The sequence below is a fragment of the Pezoporus flaviventris genome, unplaced genomic scaffold, assembly GCF_033815535.1.
Source record: "Pezoporus flaviventris isolate CSIRO_AGI_PZ_B2104156 unplaced genomic scaffold, CSIRO_AGI_Pfla_v1 ptg000036l, whole genome shotgun sequence".
Lineage (NCBI taxonomy): Eukaryota > Metazoa > Chordata > Aves > Psittaciformes > Psittacidae > Pezoporus > Pezoporus flaviventris.
This window is the reverse complement of record NW_026892584.1, coordinates 24,705,515-24,731,574: the sequence shown is the minus strand read 5'-3', so window position 1 is coordinate 24,731,574 and position 26,060 is coordinate 24,705,515. Positions and strand designations below refer to the sequence as shown.

The following is a 26,060-nucleotide window of genomic DNA, read 5'->3' as shown; positions in this document are numbered from 1 at the left end:
CTTCTCTGCAGGGCTGCTCTGAATCTCTTCTCTGCCCAACCTGTAGTTGTGCCTGGGATTGCTCCGACCCAGGTGTAGGACCTTGCACTTGTCATGGTTAAACTTCATGAGGTTGGCATCAGCCCCCTCACAAGCATGTCAAGGTCCCTCTGGATGGCATTCCTTCCCTCCAGCGTATCAACCGAACCACACAGCTTGGTGTCATCGGCAAACTTGCTGAGGGCGCACTCAATCCCACTGTCCATGTCAGCAGTGAAGATGTTGAACAAGACCTTGAGACACTCATATCTATCTAGGTAATATCATAGAATCATAGAATAATTAGGGTTGGAAAGGACCTTAAGATCATCTAGTTCCAACCCCCTTGCCGTGGGCAGGGACACCTTACGCTAAATCATAGCACCCAAGGCCTCGTCCAGCCTGGTCTTGAACACTGCCAGGGATGGAGCATTCACAATCTCCCTGGGCAACCTATTCCAGTGCCTCACCACCCTAACAGGAAAGAATTTCCTCCTTATATCCAACCTAAACTTCCCCTGTTTAAGTTTTAACCCGTTACCCCTTGTACTATCACTACAGTCCCTAATGAAGAGTCCCTCTCCAGCATCCTTATAGGCCCCCTTCAGATACTGGAAGGCTGCTATGAGGTCTCCACGCAGCCTTCTCTTCTCCAGGCTGAACAGCCCCAACTTTCTCAGCCTGTCTTCATACAGGAGGTGCTCCAGTCCCCTGATCATCCTCGTGGCCCTCCTCTGGACTTGTTCCAGCAGTTCCATGTCCTTCTTATGTTGAGGACGCCAGAACTGCACACAATACTCCAGGTGAGGTCTCACAAGAGCAGAGTAGAGGGGCAGGATCACCTCCTTCAACCTGCTGGTCACGCTCCTTTTGATGCAGCCCAGGATAGGGTTGGCTTTCTGGGCTGTGAGCGCACACTGAAGCCGGCTCATGTTCATTTTCTCATCAACCAACACCCCCAAGTCCTTCTCCGCAGGGCTGCTCTGAATCTCTTCTCTGCCCAGCCTGTAGCTGTGCCTGGGATTGCTCTGACCCAGGTGTAGGACCTTGCACTTGTCATGGTTAAACTTCATGAGGTTGGCATCAGCCCACCTCACAAGCGTGTTGAGGTCCCTCTGGATGGCATTCCTTCCCTCCAGCGTATCAACTGAACCACACAGCTTGGTGTCATCAGCAAACTTGCTGAGGGCACACTGAATCCCACTGTCCATGTCAGTGATGAAGGTGCTGAACAAGACCGGTCCCAACATCAATCCCTGAGGGACACCACTCGTTACTGGTCTCCAGCCGGACATTGAGCCATTGACCAGAACTCTTTGCATGCGGCCATCCAGACAGTTCTTTATCCACCGAGTGGTCCATCCATCACATTGATGTCTCTCCAATTTAGAGACAAGGATGTTGTGTGGGACAGTGTTGAACGCTTTGCACAATTCCGGGTAGATGAGATCAACTGCTCTACCCCTGTCCATCAGTTCTGTAGCCCCATCATAGAAGGCCACCAAATTGGTCAGGCAGGATTTCCCCTTAGTGAAGCCATGCTGGCTGTCACCAAGCACCTTGTTGTTTTTCATGCGCCTTAGCATGCCATCCAGGCGAATCTGCTCCAAGATTTTTCCAGGCGCAGAGGTGAGACTGACTGGTCTGTAATTCCCCAGGTCATCCATTTTCCTCTTCTTGAAAATGGGGGTTATATTTCCCTTTTTCCAGTCATTGGGGACTTCACCTGACTGCCATGATTTCTCAAATATGATGGCCAGCGGCTTCGCAACTTCATTCGCCAGCTCCTACAGGACCCGCGGATGGATCTCATCAGGACCCATGGACTTGTGTGTGTTCAGATTTTTAAGATGGTCTCAAACCAGATCCTCTCCTACAGTGGGCCCAAGGTCTTCATTCTCATGGTCCCTGCATCTGCCTTCCAAGACTTGGGTGGTGTGGTCAGAGCCTTTGGCAGTGAAGACCGAGGCAAAGAAGTCATTCAGAACCTCAGCCTTCTCCAAATCCAAGGTAGCCAGTTCTCCTGAGAGCTTCCTGAGAGGGCCTACATTCTCCCTAGTCTGTTTTTTATTTGCTATTTACCTGTAGAATCCCTTCCTGTTATCTTTAATACCTCTAGCTAAGTTTAATTCTAACTGGGCCTTAGCTTTCCTAACCTGGTCCCTAGCTTCTCGGACAACAACCCTGTGCTCTTCCCATGCCACCTGTCCTTGCTTCCGCTTACTATAAGCCTCTTTTTTCATTTGAATTTTCCTCAGGAGCTCCTTATCCATCCAAGGAGGTCTCCTGGCCCTCCTGCTGCACTTCCTTCTGTACTATCTAGATATTTCCCTGTACTATCTAGATGCAGGGTAAAGATTTTTCCCGCTTTTAGCCAGTATTTACCCAGCACATATCCACTGGCTTGTTATATTTTTGTGCTCATCTTCCAGATAATTTTTCCACTTCTGAAGGCAGCACGTCATATTTAAAATATGCTTGCAAATTCCATATTCTCTCTGTTGAAGAACTTCTTCAAAATATTCCTTGAAACTTTACATAGTCATAGCCCTTGGGACAGAAACCAAATGATAAGCAATGAAGCAGGTCAAATGCTTCTTAGCAGGAAGTTTGCAATCTACTTAGTTGCAATCTACTTAGAGGCCATTATATGAGCAGGTCTCGAAATACGTTACTCTTCTGATCATCTCTCTTATTCTTCAGACGAAATTTATATCAATGGTGTAGACATTGAACCATTCCCATTCCATATATTCCTTAAAAGAAAATTTGTACCTTAATTCATACTATGCTTCCTCTGTGTATTTTAAGGAAGTTATTTTTGTGCACAAATACACTGTACTGGTGAGAAGGAAAACAGATTGCTGAAGTTTGTTAAGGAGAACAGTGAGCTGAGGGATGTCTTTGATCCTAACACAACTTTAAGACATGTTAAAGATGCCATTTGATGTTAGAGATGAGATGTGGTGCAATTCTAGGAAACCTCTGAAAACTTCAGATCTTTTTGTAATATTTATTGCTCAAAATAGAACGTCCTACAGAAGTACCTCAAATAAAGTTGACAGGTTTCTAATGTATTTTTAAGCTGCTTTTATTGTTAATGGAAGCTGATGGATTTAAGCATTCTAATTTGATACAGTATGGTACAGTAAATGAATGCCATACAGTAAGTCAGATATCATCATGTCTACATTATGCATATGTCCCTTCAATGCAGTAGTAGAGAGAAGGGAAATCTGCAGAATTGCTCTGCTTGGTTATAGGTGTTAGAGATGACAAGGAAGGAGCACAGAATACATTGCTCATATTTTGATCAACGACTGACTCAAGGTTTCCCATCTGCCCAATATATAGTGTTTCTTCAGGACCACACTCCTCTTTCCTCACTATACTCATAATTTTGCTCACCCCCTATACATCCATCAGCCATTCCCCTGTGACTGACCTTCCCTATTTGCCCTTTTTCCAGACCACAAGCTTATAGTGAAAACTTCTTGCAAAAAAAAAACCAGCAATGTTTGTTGATTGTGAGACTGGGGTTTCTGCTGCCAGTTCCAATGACAAGTTGGCATCTTGTGACCTCTTATAAATGACCTTTAATAAATTGGCAGGTGAGAAGACTCTCAGCTGATAGGCAGGATGGCTGTTGCATTTTCAGGAGTCTTGAGTCAGAAAAGGCTAAAAACTCTCCCGTGCATGTAATGAAATGATTTCTGTAGGTTCTAAAGGTTCTGTAGACCTGTAAGTTCAGCTTTATTCTTTGGAGGGGTTCCAGCCACAAGTCAGACAAGCTGTAGTTTTTTAACAAGGATAATACCAATGTACTCTGCAACATTTGCGACATTTATGTACAGTAAGTCATTCTCATACCTTAGTCTTGGCACCTTTCAGGATACACAGCAGGGATAGTTGTCTCCTAGGGATCCTTGGATTCCTATTTATGTGCAGACTCTATTGCACAAAGATTAGACCCACAATGGAGGAGCTAAACTTACTGACAGTGTTATGTCACATAGCAGACCAATAGCACACACTATGTGGCTAGCTCTTGGAAAGAATAGCATAATTTATCATATTAATAAGAAGGTAAGCTCTCCAAAGAGCTAGCCACAGAGTTGCTTCTCCCATTAGCTAGCATATGTGCTAAGAGGGAGGGAGGTGGCATGCCTACATGTTGTACACTTAGGATTTTATTTATTGCACTTTATTACTCAGTTTAGCATTAGACAACAAATAGCAGTTATGGATCAACAAAAGCATAATCCTCCTCATATGTAACAATACATATAGTTATTACCTATTAATTCTGTATAATCATGCAGAAGGACTTTTTCTAACAGTCATTTTTCAACAAGCCAGTTTTATTTATAAGGAGGCATTCAATAATTCAGTTAGTTAGCTTTATCTCTGAGTCCATGTGGTCCTAGGAAGGCTTCACTAAGTGGGGGCACAGAATGTGGTAAGGAAACAAACCGGTAGTCCCTGAGAAATACTGCTTGGCAGCATCAGAATTGCCTTTTTTTGTGCTTGTTCTTCAGTCCTTGGGCTCAATAGCTGAGTCAGATCAGCCATCTTAATGTAGTCTGCCTGCCTGCCTGGCAAAGAATGTGAACAAAATGCCTTTAAAAGACTTCTGTGACTGTACAAAATGAAAGGAGTTTCTCTGCCTTTCAACTGGTAGTTAGTGAAACGGTTTGTTTTCTGAGATAAACATCACCATAACAGAACCTGAAGATGCTTACTTGATTTGAAGGTTTTCATTACATCAAAAGAAATCATTTACCATTTCTTTTTGGAAAAACAATCTTTGAAAGGCACAAGGCTGCACACAAGCAGAGAAATTTGCTAAGTATATCCTCCAGACTACTGCACTGCCTGCTACCCACAAATGCTTTGCTGAAATCCTCTTTCAAAATTTGCCTTCCTTTGTACCTTTAAAATTATCAGCACTTGGAAAAGTCTTGTTAAATCTGGAAGAAGTCCTGTTTCTCTTTAGACTCAGCAATGTTTCAGATACTGATTAAAAAGGGAACTCTCCCTTTATTCCTGAAGTCGGTAAGAAATATTATGGAAAATTGCGTTAACTCTTGCAAATCCCTCTACAACTATAAAAGTACAAATGAGATCGTCCCTGCTGTTTCAGTCAGGCCTATGAACCTCAGAGCAATAGGATATTTATAAGAAAATTCCAGACATAGCAGTGGTGCCGTGATCCATATGACCCAAAGTTTCCAGTCTTTGTCTATCCTCCTGTCTTTAAGGAAAAACAGAGGGGCATAAAATGAAAACTTGGAAGATCACAAATCATTGTTATGACTCATTATAATGAATGATTTGTGCATTACTTTATGGAGCAGTTAGGTTGAGTTTGGGGGAAAAAAGAAACCTTCCTTTTTAATTTTCAACACTTTATGCCAGTTTTCAGGCAACTGTCTTTCCTAAAATAACAGCACTCTTTTTTCCACACTATCCTTGGTAACTACTGAGTTTTTTCAGCTGAGAGAGTGTGTTGTGATATAAAGGTGCAGCCTTGCATGGCTGTTGTCAAGAGCCTGTTATTGTTCCCATTACAACATTAAGTCTTATTTTCTGGTGTTTAAAGCTGGGCCACACTTGAACTTTGGAAGTTTTCAAAATGTATTTACAAATAAGAAAAATAATCTCATTGGGTGTGTCTTAGTTCTGCGAAGGAAGTAGTGCTCTGACAGCTTTGTAGCAACTGTGATTCACAGTTTTGGATACTAAAAATAAGTCTTCTAACCACAGCCTACAGCCTGGTTTCTAGATTCTTCTGAGTTTTGTTTAGCGATAGTCAGGGTTTTTTTTTGTCAATTATTAATGGTTTGAGAGTCATTAGAAAAATAATAAATCTACTGAAGTCTCAAAATAGCATCTATTTTTGCACTACATTGAATTTGTAAAATTCATCTTCTTTATTTGCGTACTATCTTCATATGGTGAATTAATAGGGTATACTCCCAGGTCTCAGAGTTTTCTCTTAACTTCCTAGGATAAATTCTAATGTTACACAAAAACCTACTGGAGGTGTGGTTATGTATCTGTGGACTTTGAAAGACACTGGCAAGCTACCCTTTCAACACACAACAGATTTTCCTTAAAGTTACGGTATTACATTTTTTATTTGCTTTTTACAGAGGAAAGTACACTATTTAAGGTAAATTCTGTTAAAGAAAGCAAGTTTTTTCCAGTATTTTACTAGTTTTACTTTAAGTCGCCAGAGCAGAGAAAGTCATAGCACTTCCAAGGAAATTTCATCCTTAGCTTGCCTTTTTATGCCCTACTGTATGTTAAGAACTGCTGAGGTCACTCTGCACTGGCTGATAATGAATTCCATATAATCTGGTAATATTGGGGCACAAGTGGGTGGGTGTAAGAGTTGAGTTTCAGTCTTCAACTCAGAATTTCCTTATTTTACTAGTTTTGTTTCAAAAGGTAACACTGCTTTGAGGGTGTACATTTTCTGTGATTTAGCCATACAATTTTATAGGAAAAAGTCATTTTTTTCATGGAAACAGCGTATGCGTAACAGGTAATGTCCATATGATGTATATTAGCTATTAGTCATTTACAAGGCTTGTCTATTAATAAGAAAGGGCAAGTGAGTTAAGGTTTTCAAATGCAGGGTATTTAGTTGTACTTTTCAGTTGGGTAAGACTGTTTGTATCCCTTCCAGTATTTTAAAAATCTCAGCCACAATATGTTAATGAAATTGTTTCCCTTTTAAGTCTTTTCCAGCACAAGCATAGGAGGTTGGGTGAACACTCAAAACTAACACTTCTTTCAGCAACTCACAATTTGATTTTGGCTATTTTCCACTAAAAATTAATTTGTATTTCTGTATTTGACCATTTCTTTCCTTTGGGAGAAAAGATATTTTTGGTTATCTTTCCTACTTTGACCATAGGGAGCATGTGTAATGTATATTTTGTTGTGCTTTGCAAATTTTTGGTGCTAAATCATTTTAATAAAAAAAAAAAATCAGAATACACTAAGCTATGATGGGATTGATCTCATCAAAGAACTTAGAATGCTAATGAATACTGAAAAGCATTGAAAAACCTTCCAAAAATTCCTCCCCCAAAATCTTCTTGCCAGAAAGCCGCAATGATTTTCCTGCCTTCTCTTTTCACTGAAAAGTGCTGTGTGATTACCACAGGGGACACTGAAATCAAAGCTTTGTTGAGAAAACTATGTAGAAGTACTTGGCGCTTTCTGTAGGAATTGTTGAAGAAAAAAGTGTTACTTCTCCTGTGGGTTATAGAGCTTAATTACATTTTCCCAAACTGGAAGAGTTTTAGAGCAACGATTGCAGTAATGTCCAGTAATAATTACTCATTTTAAACCTTCCTGTGGCTTATCAGATACATGTTTTATTTTACAAAGCTGCATTGAGTTTTGCCTTTGCATCTTTTTGAAGTAATAGAGAATACCCTTACTTTTTAAAGGCAACAAAATTATTCCTCTAATCTGCTATCATTTAACTTATAGGTGAAATTTTCATACTTACATTTAAATTTTTCAAAGGCTCTAATTTGCAGAGACTCAGTACTGGATTCATAGATTATAGTAAGGTCACAAGGCACAAGAATGGCTCTACAGTGTTAGGCTAAAGGTCCATCTAATCCAGAAGAGATAGGTCATGAAAGGATATACATTTTTGTAATAGAAGTTAAACTGAGATAAGGAGCTGGACGGTTTTTAGCAGGCACATGTTACACGCTGAAACCCGCCAAACCACATTCTCATTTTTCCCTGAATCAAGACCGGATACTGGGGCCATCATATAATATAATCCAATATCTGATTTCTTGTGAAATCTCTGCTAGTCATTAGTTTATATTCCTCATCACTTTGTCTGTTGTTTCTCTATAAGCTGTTTTGAAGGAAAACATACAGGATTTTATCCAAAACTAATGAAAACCAGACTTCTTCTGTTGATGTATTAAGCCACGAGTGACTACCCATATTTAAAATCATAAAAATAACTCCATGATCTGTGACAATACAAAATTATTCCTTATGGTGCCATTTTCAATGATTTGTCCTGTTTACATAAGGGGCAAAAAAATCCATAGATTTTGGAGGATTGTTTTTACTCAGAAAATAGAAATTGCAAGAGGTTTCAGAAATAAACTGTGCCTGTAAAAAACAAAATGTTGGTTTTACCATTACTGGTTTCTGCTGATTCCTTCACCAACATAACTAAGCTTTTTACACAACAAGCTGTAGACAAAATAAAAACAGTTTAAATCTACCTATTACTTTTACAGTCAGTAATTCCCAATATATCTTACCTTCGTAAGATTGTTAAGATGACATCGCATATATTGCATGATCTTTCACACAAAATCTTGTGTGATTATCAAATACAGATGTCCTTTTATGATCATTGCTGTGATCTTGTGCTCAAAATTTACATCCAGTCAACAAAAGAAAAGTTTCAAGGACAGAATTGTATCCACGATACCAGCAGAGAGGGCAGCAGAGATGTTCCTGCTCTGGCAAGACTTGTAGACGGAATGACATTAAAATAATCTCTATTCTAGATAATTATAAAATTATAAACTAAATTCTAGATAATTATAATAATGTGCAGTGCCTACAGGTCCATAACTGAGAGGGAAGGCTGGTATTTGCAAGGAGCTCATAGAAGCCCACGGCTGCCAGTTACATCTGGGACCCAGAAACACAAGAGCATTAACAGGACTTGAAGGCTGGGGATTGAAGATCGGAACACTTGCCTGTGCAATAGGTAGGGAGGACACCAGCTCAGAACCTCATTCTGTATCTTCACCTTGCTATGAACATGTTCTCAGTATTTTCATCCTTGGGATAAAAGAGAACTTGCACAACATCATAAAGATGTTTTTCTGAATGGTTTTTAGTGTGGAATGAAAAAATGGTCATTTTCACTAATTTTTTTGTTGTTGTTTTGTGCGCCCCCTCCACACACACACACACATTGGTGGAATTAGATTATTAAAAATATTTATGGTTTTAACTTAGTTTCTGTTTATTTCTTTCACAGGAAGGCATTAAATTTTTTGTATGTAACTGCTATTGACTAGTTATTTTTGTTATTCATTAGCCAAATTGCCAGAGTAGATGTGCATGAAAGCTGCATGGGTTAATTTGACCTGCTGCTGGTCTAGTTTATTTTTGCTGAATATTGTCTTCTAAAACTATGTGTAAAGGAAAATTTCTTTCTGACATTATAGCTGCTCTATGTTTGTTCCATTCATATAGTGGGAAAAATTATGCAGGAGAAAAAAGTAGATCTTCATTATTACTTGAGAAAATGCACTTTTCATTTCTGAACCACATCATTACACTCTTGGAATATAAAGTACTGCTTTCTTTTTGCCACTGATATTTTTTGATGAAATGATGTGCTGTTTAGCTCAAATATAAAAGTAACATATAGAGGAAAGTAATCTATAAAAGGAATAGGAAGTACAGGGAAGGTGAAGTTCTTTTTGTGATTAGTGCACGTTTGTCTGGTCTAAGAATAAAACTCACATTCAGAGAATTGACCAAGAGTACCAGTGAAACACCTAAGCCACATTGTCATGTTTAGGACTTTACTGTATCTCTATTCAATGATGCAGTTCATTTAGGGTAAGTATTGTCAAAAAATCCTAAACTCAGCATAAGCCATGCATGGGAAGTTATCATCATCAAGGCTTTAAGAGTTTAGATCAATTGTTTTATGAGGCTTTAGATAAATTGCTTTTAGCTAACCTAAAAGGATGTGGCAAATGATGATGATCTTATTGGATTCAGATTTTAATCAGAATAACCAATCTCTTCCCTCTAAATTCTGCAGTTTTAGATTGCTAAATCTGTTGTTGATATACCTCTAACTTTACTATGAATGTACTCCTTACCCAGATGTAGGTGTTTAATTCTTTCTCGTGCAGTGTTAATGTTTCCTCCTTTTGCCCCACTTAGATATCAAGTCAGTTTTTGAGATTTTTCTTTTTTTTTTTTTTTTTGTTTGTCAGAGGCAAGCTACAAATTCCTGGGTAACCACTCAGTTAGGGAGGGGACAGAACAGATCAGGATTCAGAGGGCCAGATGTGGAATGGACAAGCTTACGATTTGCAGTATTTTATAAATACTTCAGCGAATGTGCGAATTCATCAGTTTGTGTTTGGTAATTTTTATTTGAACGTCTTACCTGGTAGCTGATGTTCAAACTTGCATAAAAGACATCTCTGCAGATAATTTTGAGGTTTCATCTTTACAATTATTTCCATTATTACTATCCCTTTCTTTCTTCTTCAAAAAACATGTTCCTCCAAAACTAGGGGGAACAAATAAATAAACTAACAAGAATCACTAATTCCAACAAAGTGGAATTCATGTAGATGAATTTTGGAAGAATTTTTAGTAATACTTCTCTACCCATGATTCTGGTTTATTAATTGTGAAGTAAATAGGAACTATATAAAAGATTCTGTGATTAGATGGAGACAAATTTATGTCTACTATGGAGAATGTTTGGGAAAAGTTCTGTTCTTTTGCCTGTTCCTTATGTTCTACTTTATTGTATTCTTATGTGGTTTTTGCAGTTAAATAACCATCATAGCAATACTATAGCACTTAAAATATGATCCCTGCACTATCAAAATTTATGTCTTTGGCTTAAAATAATTTAGTTTTTTGGTTTGAAATCTAATATTCAGTTCATCAACAGTTCATACGATTTACTGTTAAAATAAGTAACAGAATTATACTCTCAATTAAGTTATTACCCTGTTAAGTAACATAAGCAACTCAAAGAACTTAAGCAAAAAGTGAAAATACAAGTGAAATAAATTACATTTTCAAGGTCCTCTTTGCTCTGAAAAGTTTTGCGTGGAATCTAAATATCAGTGGATAGTAGTAACACCTGCATAAATGTTTGAGTCAGCAAATCCAAAACTTTATAAATTATAATTTTTATTATAAGTATGTGAATTGTTATATTATGTGTATTTATATAAAGTTTCAGACTATACCTTTTTTATCGACCTATGCTGTATCTACAGCTAGGAGTGTCTGGAATCATGGGAATTAGTGAAAGTGTAAAAAAGGCTATAAATGTTAGTTTCAGTTTTCCAAAGCCTGTACATATATATAAAAGCTGTTTTAAAATTAACACTGCACAGATAATTTATTTTGTAGTTATACCACATAACTCTCTTCCTTATAGCATCTACAAAACTCAGTACCTGAGATTATTTACTTTGGTATTACAGAAGTCCCAGTCATGGAGGGAAATATTAGGAGCTTTATTCAAAGTAGAACATATGATAAAATCGTAGTAGAACATGAAGAAAAGGAAAATACAGCTAAGATTGCCACTCGTTGGCAAGCACTGCAACATGGTATAAAGCCTGGTTCTCTGAGTCAGTGTTTTTCTTTCCCTCTGAACTTTGTGGTTGAGGAACTAGTCAGCAGCGCTGATAAAAGCAGCAAGAAATTCTGGAATTTGCTCATGAGGGTATATAGTCTTTGCAAACCCAGTGGCAAGAATTTGTGAGCCTAGCCTGCACCACATCACATTGCGGTTGTCCTACATAGCTGGATATTTAACGGCTCACTATCTACTTGAATCTACAAATGAAAATACTGGTTTCTTCATTTTAGATTTTAAGATTACTAAAACAATTTCAGCATGTGCTGGAAATCTTTCTTCTGTCCACATCAGTCAATACAAGGGGGAGGATTGCTAGGTTCGTTGTGGTGAACCGATTTTAAACACTACATACCTGAATGCTGTAGGGGCAGACATCCACAGGACAACTTTGATGAAATGTTCAGCAAGCATGAGCAAAAAATGTAGCAACTGATAGAGGGAGAGAGAATTTGGTATTTTTCCCCCAGAAAGCACATGCATGTGCTTGTTCTCCTGTAGATATTGATTGTATTAGAAAAGACTACTTAGAGGACTCTTGCAATAGGAAGGAATTGGAAGGAAAGCATCTTGTGGACTGAGGACTTTGTAAAACTCTGAATAAAGTACTGGCTATTACAAAACCAATAAGAACTCTGAAGTTAGGCATTGGAAACAGATACATATGCTTATGTAGAGTCATTGCTTCACAATATGATGTATCTCTTCTTAAATGGTAAGTGGTTTGGAGAACTGATGAGAGGACTCAAGCATCTTCAATATTGTTGGATGTCATCTGTATTGCAGGATGACAGGCAGAGCCCATTGAAAGTTATTGATCAAGGACTGTTACAACCAAAACCAAAAATGCGCTCTCTCATGCCGTCAAAATAAGAATAATTTAGGTTTATTTATTTCACAAGTAGTACTTGTAGTGCTGATTGGTGTGGATAAGTTAAAATATTTTCCTGGGTTTAGATCATGCAGGGTTTTCAATGAAGATACTGACTTTTGGACAGACCCCAAAACCTCAAATTGTTTCCATGATTTCCACTTTTTGGGATTCCAGCCATGTGTCTTCTGGGGAGGACACTGATATTCTCTTCTTAAACAGCATCAGTACTGCAAAGGTACTGTTCAGTCAAAGGTGGCATCAAAGACCAAGCCCTGTGGGCTGCTGCTATGAGCCAGAAAGGGAGACTGTGAGGTCCTCAAAGGCATGGGAGATGGAGCTGGGGATGGTGAGGAAGAACTGAGAGGGCAGGCAGTAGGTGCTGGGGTAGTACTAAGTAGGAAGGGGTAACCTGGGGGCCTAAGTGAACAGCTCTGTGAGCATTCCCAGGGAGACAGTGCTCAGTACCACAACATTTTTGCCAGAAAGCCAAAAAGCAGGAAAACGAGAGAGGAGGAAGTTTAGCCTGGTGATAATTTTAGAGTGATAAACCTCTTGGTAAACACATAACATGTTGGAGTGTCTTCTGTCAGTGACTTTCTGGCACCTGTTATATGCTAGTAGTGAATAGCAGGTCATTCATCCAGTCCTGGAAAAGCCTCTCTACCCATATGTCTGTTCAGAGTGTTTCTGAACATTACCTGCACATTCTTCATGCAGACTTCAAAATAGTGAAGTAGATCAGAAGTTAATGCTTCAATTTTACTTTTAGGAGAATTAATCTTTTTTGTTCTAAGAAAGCTAATAACATACAAAGCAGGCATCCAGCTTTCAAAAATGCATGAAATTCAGTGATTTTATAATGCTTTTAGAATGGAACAGATTTGAGGCAGAAAAAGCCATTATGTATCCCCCAGTTGTGTTCATTCCTCTAAACAATCATTAAAAACAGGCCAGGTTGTTTTTGGAGTGAATGCTTTCACTCTTCTGTATTATTAAGATTACTAATACAGGTTGCTGCTGCCTCCAGAAAAACAAATAAATATTTTTTCAGCTCTTCTCTGAGCTTGTTATAACAAGTGCTGGTGATCAATTAGCTAGTTCATTAAAAAGTTGCACATGATTTTATTGAGGCAAGCAATTCTGAATCAAAGAACCCAATTCGCAGATCTAGGTTGAAACACATAATTGGTATGTATTTTAGGATTGCTGTTAAAGCTATAAAAAAGATTTACTAGGGAAGGAATGGATCCAAAAACCCTAAAGGAAGGAATATGTTATTTGTGTGATCCAGTGTTACAAATGGACTCATTTAATACTAAGGTCTTATCTACTAAAACAAAAAACTGAAATGAATGTAAAACTTCTTTGATTTAACTTCTTTAGCAAGAAGTTATCCTTCATCTGATACACATAAATTCATACTGCATTTCTTCTGCTATGATTTTTACTATTGCTATCAAAGATACATTTTTATTAAATCATACACATTTCATTGAAAAGTCAACACCATGTTAACTGTAAAACAAAACTGTATAAGTGTGTTCACCATGTTGTTGACATCCACAGTGATTCTGAGATTAAAGTCCCAGTTCTACAAACAGTTCTGCAAGCACAACTTAGTGGGGAACCTTATACACATGCTAGTAGGACATGCTTGAGAATTTGCAGGGTGAAAGAGAGGGAAGGTGCGTCATTCAGAGGATGTTTTAGAAATAGTGGTGCTTTAGTCTGAGTTTACAAGTGGGCCAAATCTTGAAACTGGGGGTTGGAATTTTGGGTTAAGAAAGCTTTATTTTTTTAAATACTTGGAAGAAGTTATTTACTGGTGACTGTTTCCAGCACTTGTTTAAGCAAAAGAAAGACATTTTGGGTTTGGAACTGAGACGTATAAATAATCAAGTCTTAAATATATTAAAATGTACACAGAATCTACTTTCTGTTATAATTTTGGTTGCTTGATTGCCACAATCTAAAAGCTTCTGTAGCTGATATTGCTGTTGGATTTTATGTGATGGCACTGGGGCAAGTTTTTCAACTATTAGCCTTCCCAAGGGTTCTTTTCAGACAAAATGTTATGCATCAGCTCTTATTTGAGTGTAAGCCTATTGAGCCGCATTCTTCTCTCTGCCAACTTGGCAGCAAGTTCTTGTGCTAATAAAAGAGGTTACCCCAGATAGCGATCCCAGATGTGCCTGAACTACTTTTATTAGGACTATGGAGAGGCTCAGTGTTTCCTTCTAACTGTTTTCAAAAATGGTGTGGGCTTGCCTTCATAATTGCCCGAAGAATTGTATTACATCACTGGAAGTTTTTTTCTCAAAGCGAGTAAAATGTATGGGTTAGCACAGAACCCTGCTTAGGAATTACTCAAAACAATTGTTCAAAACAATGAATGCCTTTTGTCACAGTACAAACCTTGATTTGACCTTCCTGAATTCTGTTGAGAAGAGAACATTGCTGTTTAACATCGAGTTAAAAATACCTTAATTTATTACATATTAATAAGACTTAGTATCATGATTAGAATAAGTACTAATAGATGTTTCTCAGAACAGCAATATATCTGTGATATCTGACATACTCGGCTATAATGACAGTTATTCCTTGAAACTGTTGAACACTGTGTTTTGCAGAATTAGTATTGTACTTGGTGATAAGGCCAACTTAGTGATTGCCTGATACTGGGCTATTGTAGACTGGAATTGCTAACATTGATATTCTTCTTCTCTTTTTAAGTACTATATAGCAATTAGTTCAAGAAGAAGTTTTATTGCTAAAACGTATTCAAAATTTCTCCATACTATTTAGTTTCATGTGTTGGCAGCAATTTTGAAACTGCAAGAAATAGGGTAATCTAACTGAAATACCTAATAAAATAAATGTAGTCTGTTAAACTACTGTTGCTATCCATAAATCATAAATAATAAGATATTTACAGTCTTAAATCATAATTTTGATTTTCCTTTCAAGGCCACAAGCTTCCTGTTGAAACATTTATTGTTGTCAAAATGTGAATAGAGAAAACAACATTTTAATTAAAATAACTCATTGCTTGCTTGTATCGTTCATCTTATTATTAAATTATGAAAAATGAATGGTGCTTTAATTTCTGGTCATGTCTCTGGCTGATTTTTATTGTAATTGTGTCAGATATTAAAAAAAAATAAACTGCACAGTGGATTCATTTCATAGTGAAACACACTATAGTATCCATTTCAGATTTTCAAAAACAGGGTTTGACTCAAAGGCTCCTATTAGTTTCAATGGGCTTTGGATCAGGCACAGGGTTAACAGCTTATTTTTCAAACAACTAGAAAGAGGTGTAAATGTCAAAGGTGATAGCTATACTGTGAGTTCCATAAACTACAAAAAAAAAAGTTACTACCAAAGCTCTTTTTTCCATAGTTTAGCAGCTTTATGAAAACAGTGTTAATAAGTATATCAGGAACAGTATATAATAATGAATCAGATATGTAAAAACAAACCCTTTAAAATTCCTTTTATATAATAATTGGAAAGTTAAAAGTGACTTAAAATCACTGACTTCTCATGCTGTGATGCAAATTGTATTTTTTTTAGGTTCCAAATTCAAAGAGGGAAAACTGATCCAACCGGTTACAAGAGCCTGGGGGACTGTTTTAGGACTATTTTCCAACGAGAAGGGTAAGAGTATATGGTTTTAAAATTGTCAATTTTATGTTACCTTTTTTAATCACCCGTTTTCCAGACATTAGATCCTCTTTATTTTCCACCCCATTTTTGCAATTGCCAGAATTTGGCAAACATGTTGTCTTACATAATGAGCACAATTTGAAAAGTCTTAGCATTACTTATACTCACAATACCAAATTTTACTATTAGGATACATTTAAAAAGCAGGAGGCACAGCTCTATAGAGCTGGAGCAAACACTGCTTCAGTTCTGGCAGCAGGATGGCTGTGTCAGTGTAGTGCAGTATCTAGGCTTTTGTATCTTGTCCTGGTTTTCTGAACTGGCTTAGCCTGAGCTATTACCAGTTCAGTGAAGTACTGGTTTCCAAGCTGTAATGAATTCCACAGCTTTTCAGTTTGAGAGAATATGGGAAAGGATTTATGGTCTTCAGTCACCTGAATCATACTGGCTTCAGAAGGTACCACTATTCTAAGCCTGAGCTCCTGTAAGAGACTTAGGTTCTGATCCACAAAGGCATTTAAATGCATGCTTAATTTTATGACCAGTCAGTCCAGTTAAAGCCATTGAATGTAATGGGACTGATCATATGCTTAAAGTTAAGCCTGTTATCCACAGGAGCTCTTTGGGAGCTAGGCTTTAATCAACGTAACTCTAATTAGTAGATCTCAGTTTTGAGCAGCTGGCAGGCTTTCCACGAGGACTTTGTAAATATATTAGCAACCCATTTTTTATCTATATATTCATCAAAATGAAACTGTTCTTATATATAATTGCATAGATACCATGTTTGGAGGCAGCATAGGTGCAGTGAGGCACAGACTTCTTGTGTCCACAAGCTGTACCGAAAAAATGGAGGTTAGACAAGTGGTAAAAATTAAGAACTAGATCTATTTTGTTTCATGCAGTGAGTTTAGCTAAGCTACTCTGCATAAGTATGTAGATATAGAACTGGGTGGTTTGAAATGCTGAAGTAGCTTCTGGTGTTTTCAAAGCTGAGTATATGTCAATTTTCATTGCTTTTCAAAAGAAAACTGTATTTTTACAGAAGGAAAGTATCAACATTTACAATCATGGCAATTTATTTTTAAATACAGAATTAGTTTCAATATTTATGTCAGTGAGCATGAAAATGCCATGTATCTTATCCAAGCTCACTGGTATAAACATGATTTTTTTTTATATATTTATATCAAGGCATGACTCTGTAAACCAGAAAATATGATTGCATGAAATTATTATAGATTTAAGTCATAATTTAGCAGTGGGTTAAACTAAATTTCTTTCAGGCTAGAGCTAATACAGAGTTTTACTTGCCTGTAGCAAACAGAGTTTGAACTAAACAAAAAGCAAATTCTATGAATACTTAGTTTTCCCCAGGAAGTTAAACAGAGGCAGATGGTCACCTTTAAACAGTCATCAGTGGTAAGCACTAGGGAGAAACGAGACAAAGAATCTCAGATACAGTATAATCTTAAATTTCATTTAAAAATTAAAAAAATAAAATACCTAATCCTGAAAAACCTCTTTGACTCCATGAGTCTTGCATTCCCATCTGCACCAGTTGTCTGGTTTCTGAAGCATGGTGATTATGACACTTGTGAGGGCAGTGAGAGAGATGACTGTGAAGTTTTTAGTTAATGGAAACCTTGAATCCTGATAACCCCATCCTTGAGTGACCACAAAAATATGCAGAAGAGAGCACAAAGAAAGGGCTTCACATTTAGATAACAAGGAAACAACAATTTATGAGGTGTTCAGATTCAGATGTATAAATCTGGGAGAAAAGTAAGAAATTCATTCATGCCCCATATTTATTTCATGTTGGCAATACAAAATAGCCCCATTAGTGTGTGGCATTTTCAGACTGAATTAGACTGATCTAATTCGGTATACACTGACTATAAAAGACTCTCAGCACCTCTCTCTAGCACTCAGAATTCCTTACTTTCATATGTGATTTTATGTTATGTTGACTACAAAAGAAACTAAATAAAGGAACACAGTGGGAAAAGAAATGTTACTGATGGTCTGCTCCTGAAAATGTTTATGTTTGGGAATAGTGCTTATGCTCATTTGTACTTGCATTTTCAATAGCAGCAACTATGGTGAGCTAAAATGTCAGAGCCCAGCTCAGACAAGACACTTCCTAATGCCTTAACTTTTTGACCTTGTTATGTTGAGGTTAAGTATGCAGAATCAGCCTGGGAAGGACTTATCTTTATAAATACGTATGTAAACGTTCCATTTGCTGCAATGCTTTCTACTGAAAATTAACCAGTTTTACATTATGACAGTGTAACAGTAGCAATCAGATGACTTCATGGAAAGCTTCCTCATCACAAAAAATGGCCAGGATTTCTTTAACGTCCCTCTGATTTTCTGTTCATTATAATAAAATGGACAGAGGAAATGTTTCCACTGTAACCACTATCAGAACACTGTCCTTTTCAAGGAATCTGAAGACTCCTTTATCTTTACAAATTTTTAAAAAATTCATTAGAAATTTCTTAACCAAAAAAAAAAAGAAAAAAAACTACCAAAAAAAAAAAAAAACACGGGGAAAAAAAAAAAGCACCCTTCCCCCAAACTTTGAGTGGCTCCTCAGATGGAAATAAACTTTCTCCACAGGGAATTAAATTCTTCAAAGAAAGATCCATTCCTTGAACTCTTTTCTTGTCTTACAAGAAAACGGGAGCCACAAAACATAAAATTTAATTGAGACTCACTAAAGGAAGGTTCAGTTGAGCAGAGCATTAAAGGTCACAGAGCTTTCTGTTAAAGCGAGGCAGGAGTATCAACTTGAAGGCTTTTGTGAACTTGTGTTGGGAGCATCCAGTTGCTGCCAATTGCACAGGGGCTGCATCAGTGTGAATCTTTCAGTGGTGAGCAAGCTCTGCTCAGCTGGATTTGCTAGGAGCCATGCATCAGAGGTTCTCTGGTTTCATTTATGAGATGATGCATGAACTGACAGATCTTTGACAACAGAGGTGAACCCACCAGGAGCATATCTGTTTATTGAGGAGCGACAGCTTTATAGCCAACATAAAAATAATCTGATGTTTACTGGGGAAAATGTTTGGATACAGGATTAACTGAAACCATTAATAGAGAAAACTTTTCATTCTTTTTAGATCCTAAAAATAAGAAGTTAGGTTATGTTAAATGACTGATTTTTGTATCATCATCATCTTAACTGCATTTGTATTCGCTCACTTTTTCTCTGATAATGACTTAGGTTTGAATATGAAATGTAAGAATAAACAAACCGTCTAGCTGAATGTATATGTTGCATTTATATTAAGGACACATGGTGTTGTGTCTCATATTAAGAATGGAAAATTATGCCCATCTGCACTGTCTTAATTTGGAGTTACAGCATTAAAGTGATGGATGCTGTTATTTCGAGTCTATAAACAACTTTGTTCTTATAAACTGGGATTTTCATGGGGTCATAATTTTAACAGTAAATGTTCTGGGTTACAGTTGGCTTTTTTTGGTACACACTCACTTAAGAAACCTGTTACTTTCTCTGTTCATTAGTTAACTTGCCTGAAACAGAAAGGGCAGTAATATCCTGGTTTCCAGCTTTGTAACTCAGCCCTTGAATAAGTTACAGTTTAAAGTGCTGTTAGCCTTCCTTAGAACTAGATGGTCCTGGAAAAGTGCAAAACACAGTTGTCATTGATCACTTGAGACTTCGTTACTTCTACTGAGTTATTTGACTATGTTGAACTTGGTTTGTGAAGGAGCAATTACCTCTGTGTTTACACAGCACTGTAGCTTAATAATTATTCCTGTCTTGTTCTCAGCACCACCTTACCACTCTCTTGTATCTATAATTCTCTGTATGACCACACACCTTTTTTTTTAATAAGCAGTGCCCTGACTCATACATTAGAGGGATTAGATTATAAAGCTACACAAAATTTGTCAGCTATGGGTGGAGTAGGTGGGAGAACAGCCAAGACTAAGCAGGAGCTGGATGAGCACAGAGTTGTCAGCAAACATGCAGAAGCTGGAGCATTCCTGGTTTACGTGAGATCAATGTTCATCAATTAAGGAATTTGCTAGCACTCTTCTCTGTCCTGCCTACATCCATCAACTCTTTGTTGTGGTAACAAGTTCTTGAGAGACTACAGCAGTGCTCTTGAGGCCTTGCTGTAGGTGATACACTGCTGCTTCTAGTTGCCAACAGGTCAGGGAAGGAGACTTACAGGATTGCCAGCCCTGCAGGGAAGCACCGACCTCTCACACTCACCAGTAACCATCACTGCCTGTTCCAGGGGCCCAGCTGAATGTATGCTCTTCCAGCTGGGCTGAGGAGACCTGTCAAAAGGCTGCCAAGTAAGTGTTATACAAGATAGAAATACTTGGCTACCTTGCGCCTGAATCTGTCAATGAAATTGCCGACCAGGGAAGTGTGACATGGTCAGTCATGCCAAAAATCCCTTTTCCCTGTGAGCAGTTATGAAGCAGCGATCCATTTCCATTTTCTGGAGGCATAAATTCCTGTGGTATCAAAAGACCAGACTTTGGGCTCTGCTTTAAGTGCTCTGAACAAGCAGAAGTAGTAGATTAAGATTTTATTTCCCCCCACAGCTATCTGCCCCACTTTTTGATTTGTTATTTAGCACTTCATACCAGGAGGAGCAGAAGTGAACTTGGATCCATGCTCACTTGCTACCTTCGAGAATCTTGTTTCTTAGTAGAGATCAACCTGCACTTATAGATCACAGTATCACAGTATCACAGTATGTTAGAGATTGGAAGGGACCTCAAAAGACCATCTTGTCCAATCCCCCTGCCGGAGCAGGAACACCTAGATAATGTTACACAGGAATGTGTCCAGGCGGGTTTTGAATGTCTCCAGGGAAGGAGACTCCACAACCTCCCTGGGCAGCCTGTTCCAGTGTTCCATCACCCTCACTGAGAAGAAGTTTCTTCTCAAGTTTAAGTGGAACCTCTTGTGTTCCAGTTTGTACCCATTACCCCTTGTCCTATCATTGTTTGCCACTGAGTAGAGCCTGGCTCCATCCTCGTGACACTCCCCCTTTATATATTTATATACACTAATAAGGTCACCCCTCAGTCTCCTCTTCTCCAAACTATAGAGACCCAGCTCCCTCAGTCTTTCCTCATAAGGGAGATGCTCCACTCCCTTAATCATCTTCGTTGCCCTGCGCTGGACTCTCTCCACTAGGTCCCTGTCCTTCTTGAACTGAGGGGCCCAGAACCAGATCTTCAGTAAATAGAGAAAAGATGCCTTAGCATAGACGTCAGGTGCCCCACAATAAAAGAATTTCAGAATTTCCTCTGGGTAATTAGCAAGTGCTCCATCTTCATAGGGATGGAACTAGATGAGAGGGTTGGAACTAGATGATCTTAAGGGCCTTTCCAACCCTAAGCATTCTATGATTTTATGATTCATAATCTATGCAAAGTAATAGATATGCTTTCCCTGTAACTGTTCTTGTGGCACCTACTAGCACTTTACCCCATATCTTACTCTGCATAGTCCTACATATAATATCTGATCTTACTGATTTTAGTTCAGTTTTGTTGTCTATAGTTTGTTTGAACCTGTGTCTTAAAACCATCATTTTTATCTTACTCTGAATGGGTGCTGAGCCATAGAATTTAAATGATGGTACAGTCTTGAGTAAAATCATTGTTAAGACTTGCTTTCAATATTAGAGAAGAGGAAGACAGAAAATTTGACTGACAATATTTGCCTGATAATAAGTTGTGATTTATATTATGCTCGCAAGGGTTTAGATAAAATACGGCCACAAAAGAGACGTCTTTCATGTATCTGTATGAAGTTGATGAGAGTTCTGCTTCCTTTTTAAAATAAACATGCAAATTTGATGGTTCAATTTTGTCTCATTTCCCAATAAAGTTGACAAAAAACTCAGGAAATTCTGATGCCTCATTACATTTCAAAATGCATGTACATATGCGTATGCATGCCTATTTATAAAATGTTCATGCATTCTCTTAGTCTCTAAGTAGATTAGTCTCTAAGTAGATAAAAAGTAACCAGTTCATAATGCGGTGTTTTGCCAACAATCCCAAATGATTGGATGCTTTTGCAGCACTAGTCAGTCATGAAACAAAGATGATACTGGTTGTTTTAACCTATGGATCTCAAAACACTTCACAAAAGAAGGAAGCACCATTATCTCAGTGGTATGTTGAGTTATATTGTACATTGGTACAGATGGGGATACTGAGGGGCAAAGTGCCAGGAAGACAAGTAGATCTGCACTGGAGCATGCACATAGGTGGTTCTCACAGAGCAGCCTGATACCATGTCATTTGTTTGCCCCATGTTAACATCAAAGCTCTGAGAAACGTGTACATAGAATTGCATTCTTTGATACAGGCTCCTAATTGTGAAGGAGCTTGTCTGGGAGAATGCATGGAGGTAGTAGTATTTTTAAGCCTAAAGCTCCCTGTTCAGTGCGCTGTGCTGACTCCAGATAGGAGTATTTACAATGATGTTACCGTCATGAGGTTTTCATCATCCCTTTCAGGCAGGAATTCTCTGTTTCTGACTGGAGGTTCCCTACCCCCACTTCATATGTTAACACTTGAAAACATAAGAAATGGCTCTGGAATGTTAAAAACTTCTATTTCCAGTTTTATGTGCACAGCTCTGAATTACAATGAGGTTGTACTGGTGTAACCAAGGGTAGTGTTTAGCTAACCACGTTTTTATTAGTGATGGACACACATTTTACTTGCAAAATTTGATCTAGTACATATGGCAACACAGTAAACAAGAACACTCATAGAGAATCACTTTTGAGAATCATGTTTTAAAGATGATACACTCCCTTATTTATTTCCTATAGGAACTAACATAAATCTTATAAGCACCTTAGAAGTAAACAGGCCAGATCTTAGCTGCTGTTAGTCATCATTGTTTGCTAAGGCCACTGAAGGCGCACCCATTTACATTGGGTAAGTCTTCTGTATTTTTATAAGGTCCAAGTTATATTTTTTTAAATTTCAAATATTTTCATAATCAGATTGTTTTAATCTTAAAGTTATGATTTCTTTACTGTCTGTATTTTCTATTAATATAATGTAAATAGAACTCATTATAGTATTAGCATTCATAGCAATAGCTCCTATAGGCCTCAGTTTGGAATCGTATGATTGCATTATAAGATGCTTATACTTACAGTAATAAAAAGATACCTAGAAGTATTGTTTACAATCCATTTTTATGTATCTACCTTTGCTAGGGAAAGACAAGCAGAACTTAAATTTTTAGTCCTTATGATTTTAGCATTCAAGAATATTTATCATTTTATCACATTAGGTTCCTGTTGGGTTCAAACATCTTGTTTAAATCAATGTAATAATCATGCTTCTCAAACACTTCCTTTTAGTCTAGTGTATGGAAAGTATCATACTATGCTGCATCATTGGCTTCTCTGAATGTGTTTATGGTCTATGAATGTGAAGAGCATATCTGCTGAATTTGTTAGGCCAGGAAAATGGCCATCAATTTCTCCCGCTTTAGTAATTGGTTCATCATTGGTACTGCAGTATTTTAGAGCAGTGACAGTGACATTCATCAATGCTCCATACAGAGGTTTGCACCTGGGGCCCTGATGGAGGCATTTCTGCCTGGCACCATTCGCCCTGCTTTAGACAGCAGTGCGGTGCTGCATTTGAGCTCCAAAACCTCCTACGCCTTTAGGTGTAGTCGCTGCTGTGCAAAGCAAGCAGGCATCCAAGCTGCTGAGCTGAAAGCCATCTAGAGTTAGAAGGCTGGAAACAGCTCACACACGGTGTGCTGTACATGTTGCCCTTCTCCAGGGCTTCCTTGGCTCACCCAGGGCTGTATGAAAATTTTCAGCTAGTGAGAAGCTTTCAGGTCAGGAACCAAGACCCCTCTGAGATTAGTCACAACCAGGGCTACATATCCTCTGAGCAAGGATTTCATGAATTACCATTAAGGCTAAGTGCCTAAATTAATCTTAAATCATACTTTTGGATCATGACGCTTTTGGCGGATCTGTCCCTACGCAACTTACATGTTCTGAAATGGTGTGTATATAATAACATTAGAGTCTCTGGAACTGAATTTAAAAGGTGAGAAACTGGTTCTAGCCCTGATGAAGGGGTGGGGGATGTCTCAAATCCAAGCTGGTGCAAGGCTGTCATGCCCAGCTGCAAGCAGATAAAAGGATCTGAAATCTATCTGAAACCTCTTTCTTATGGAAGAAGTAGTTCTGAAATCTGATGATGACATTGTCAATAGAGAGCTGCCAGAATTAACTGTTTATCTGTTATGTAGATTTTGCTGTTAACATTTTATAAACACAATAGAGTATGCATCATGAGATGCAAAATTACTTGCAATTATGCGTTGTGTTTCTTTAAAAGACAAAATGTTATTTGCTCCTCCATAACTACTTCTTCTAGTAGCCACTAATTGTTAAACTATTCTTTAAAAGAAAAATTCCACCATATCAAGGGAAAAAACAGTGACCAGAGAACAGATAAATCACTTTTATGTCCTTAGAACAGCTGACTTGACACTTTTATTACATTGTTTGAAAAAGCATCTTTTCATCTGGAAGGAATCAGTTTAAAATGTGATTGTCAACACAACGAAACCAGCTTTCTGTTTAAAATGGCTGCTCGTGAAGCTTAGAACTACAGTTTTGCCAGATTTTTCTTTATAGACATTAGTTACTAGAACCAAGAGATTTTAGATGGATGTTCACAGGAAATACCTGGCAGACAGCGTAAAATGCAAAGTAAAGTGTTTTTATTTAAGTTGAAGGAAGCATGCATGTGAAAATGAGCAACAGTGGTTTAGATCAAAAGCTTTCTTTTTAAAGTAAAAGTTTATAAGTTGTAGTTTGGTGCATTCAAGAGAAAAAAATCTTCATTTTTTTTTCATGTCTTGTCCTAACTAATCAGACAGCATACATTTAGCATATTCTTAGACCATATTTCATACTTATTTATAATAACACTATTATGCCTTTCTAATCTGCATATCCTTACCTCATCTAATTTCGTTTTCTTCACTGGTTACATCTGAAAACACAGCTTTGTTTCTTTTAACTACTATTGTCCTCAGTTGTTTAGTTACATATTTCTGCTCTATTTTTAAATAGCTCTAAAATTTTTAAATCTCTAAAAAATGCAGGTGCAAAATAAAGTATTGCATTTTAGTGATAAAACATTTTCACTTCAGAAATAACTAAGCTTTACATTACATACATTTGCTCATTATTTTAACTGTAAATTATGAAGATGTAGTAAGACTACGTCAACCTTCTAGAATAGGTATAATTTTTTCAGTACTTGTCATTTGCTTGTTTTCAGGGTAGGTTAATTGTATGCTATTTATAATATATTTGCTAACAACTTTGTATTATGCCATACTCTGAAAATACATGTATCCTCAACTTTTTTTTTAATAAATTACTTTTTTTGTTGTTTTGTGTTTGTTTTAGGGTTTGGCTTTTTTTAATGTTGGAAGAGGAACAGCATTATATTAGAAACTTCTAAATTACACCTTTGTTAGAAAGACAATCCCCGACAGCCTTCTTTTTGTTGAGTGGTGGAGCTGCACTGCAGCAGTAACAGCTAGTTATGCTGATCATTCATCTCTAACACCATTACCAAATCCTCTTCTCTTTGAAATATTATTTACCCTAGTTGAAGTCTTCCTGTACCTCATGCTTCACATTCCGAAAGAAATTTAGTAAGCTAGATGTTGAGAATATCTGTGCTTGACCATGGAGAAGAAACTATTCCTCTAAAGCACTGCAACACCTTGAAATATAAAAGCAACGTAAATAGCTATGAGCATTAAACAGTTACATAGATTTTATGTGGAACGCATCTTAAATAAAACAAGATAAAATGAGGAATTAGCATCAAGCATGGCAATGTTTTGAGAGTATATTTCTGTATAATGCTAACTCATGTTTCAGGGCGCATTGCATTCTACATGAATCAAACTGTGAATAATAAGTAGCTTATTTTGCCTGTTATGCTATCTACCTCTTCAGAGAAAATATAATTCTGTATACATAT

General features: G+C 37.5%; 1 protein-coding gene and 1 long non-coding RNA gene across 4 annotated transcripts in view; one reads left to right on the top strand and one right to left on the bottom strand.

Moving 5' to 3' along the window:
- LOC133274399 (uncharacterized) overlaps positions 1 to 207 on the bottom strand; it is a 733,952-nt gene extending 733,745 nt beyond the window's left edge. The window contains exon 1 of the long non-coding RNA XR_009745137.1: positions 41 to 207. This is a non-coding gene — a long non-coding RNA (uncharacterized LOC133274399). The remainder of the gene's footprint in view (positions 1 to 40) is intronic.
- The window catches only part of SLC25A21 (solute carrier family 25 member 21), a 257,673-nt gene that overhangs the window by 175,612 nt on the left and 56,001 nt on the right, over positions 1 to 26,060 (top strand). For 2 of the 3 annotated variants that reach the window (XM_061463547.1, XM_061463548.1), the window contains exon 3: positions 15,894 to 15,977. In XM_061463547.1, the coding sequence (XP_061319531.1) occupies positions 15,894 to 15,977 (84 nt within the window). Of the gene's footprint in view, positions 1 to 15,893; positions 15,978 to 26,060 lie in introns of those variants that run through there. The other variant, XM_061463549.1, reaches the window with a different exon arrangement.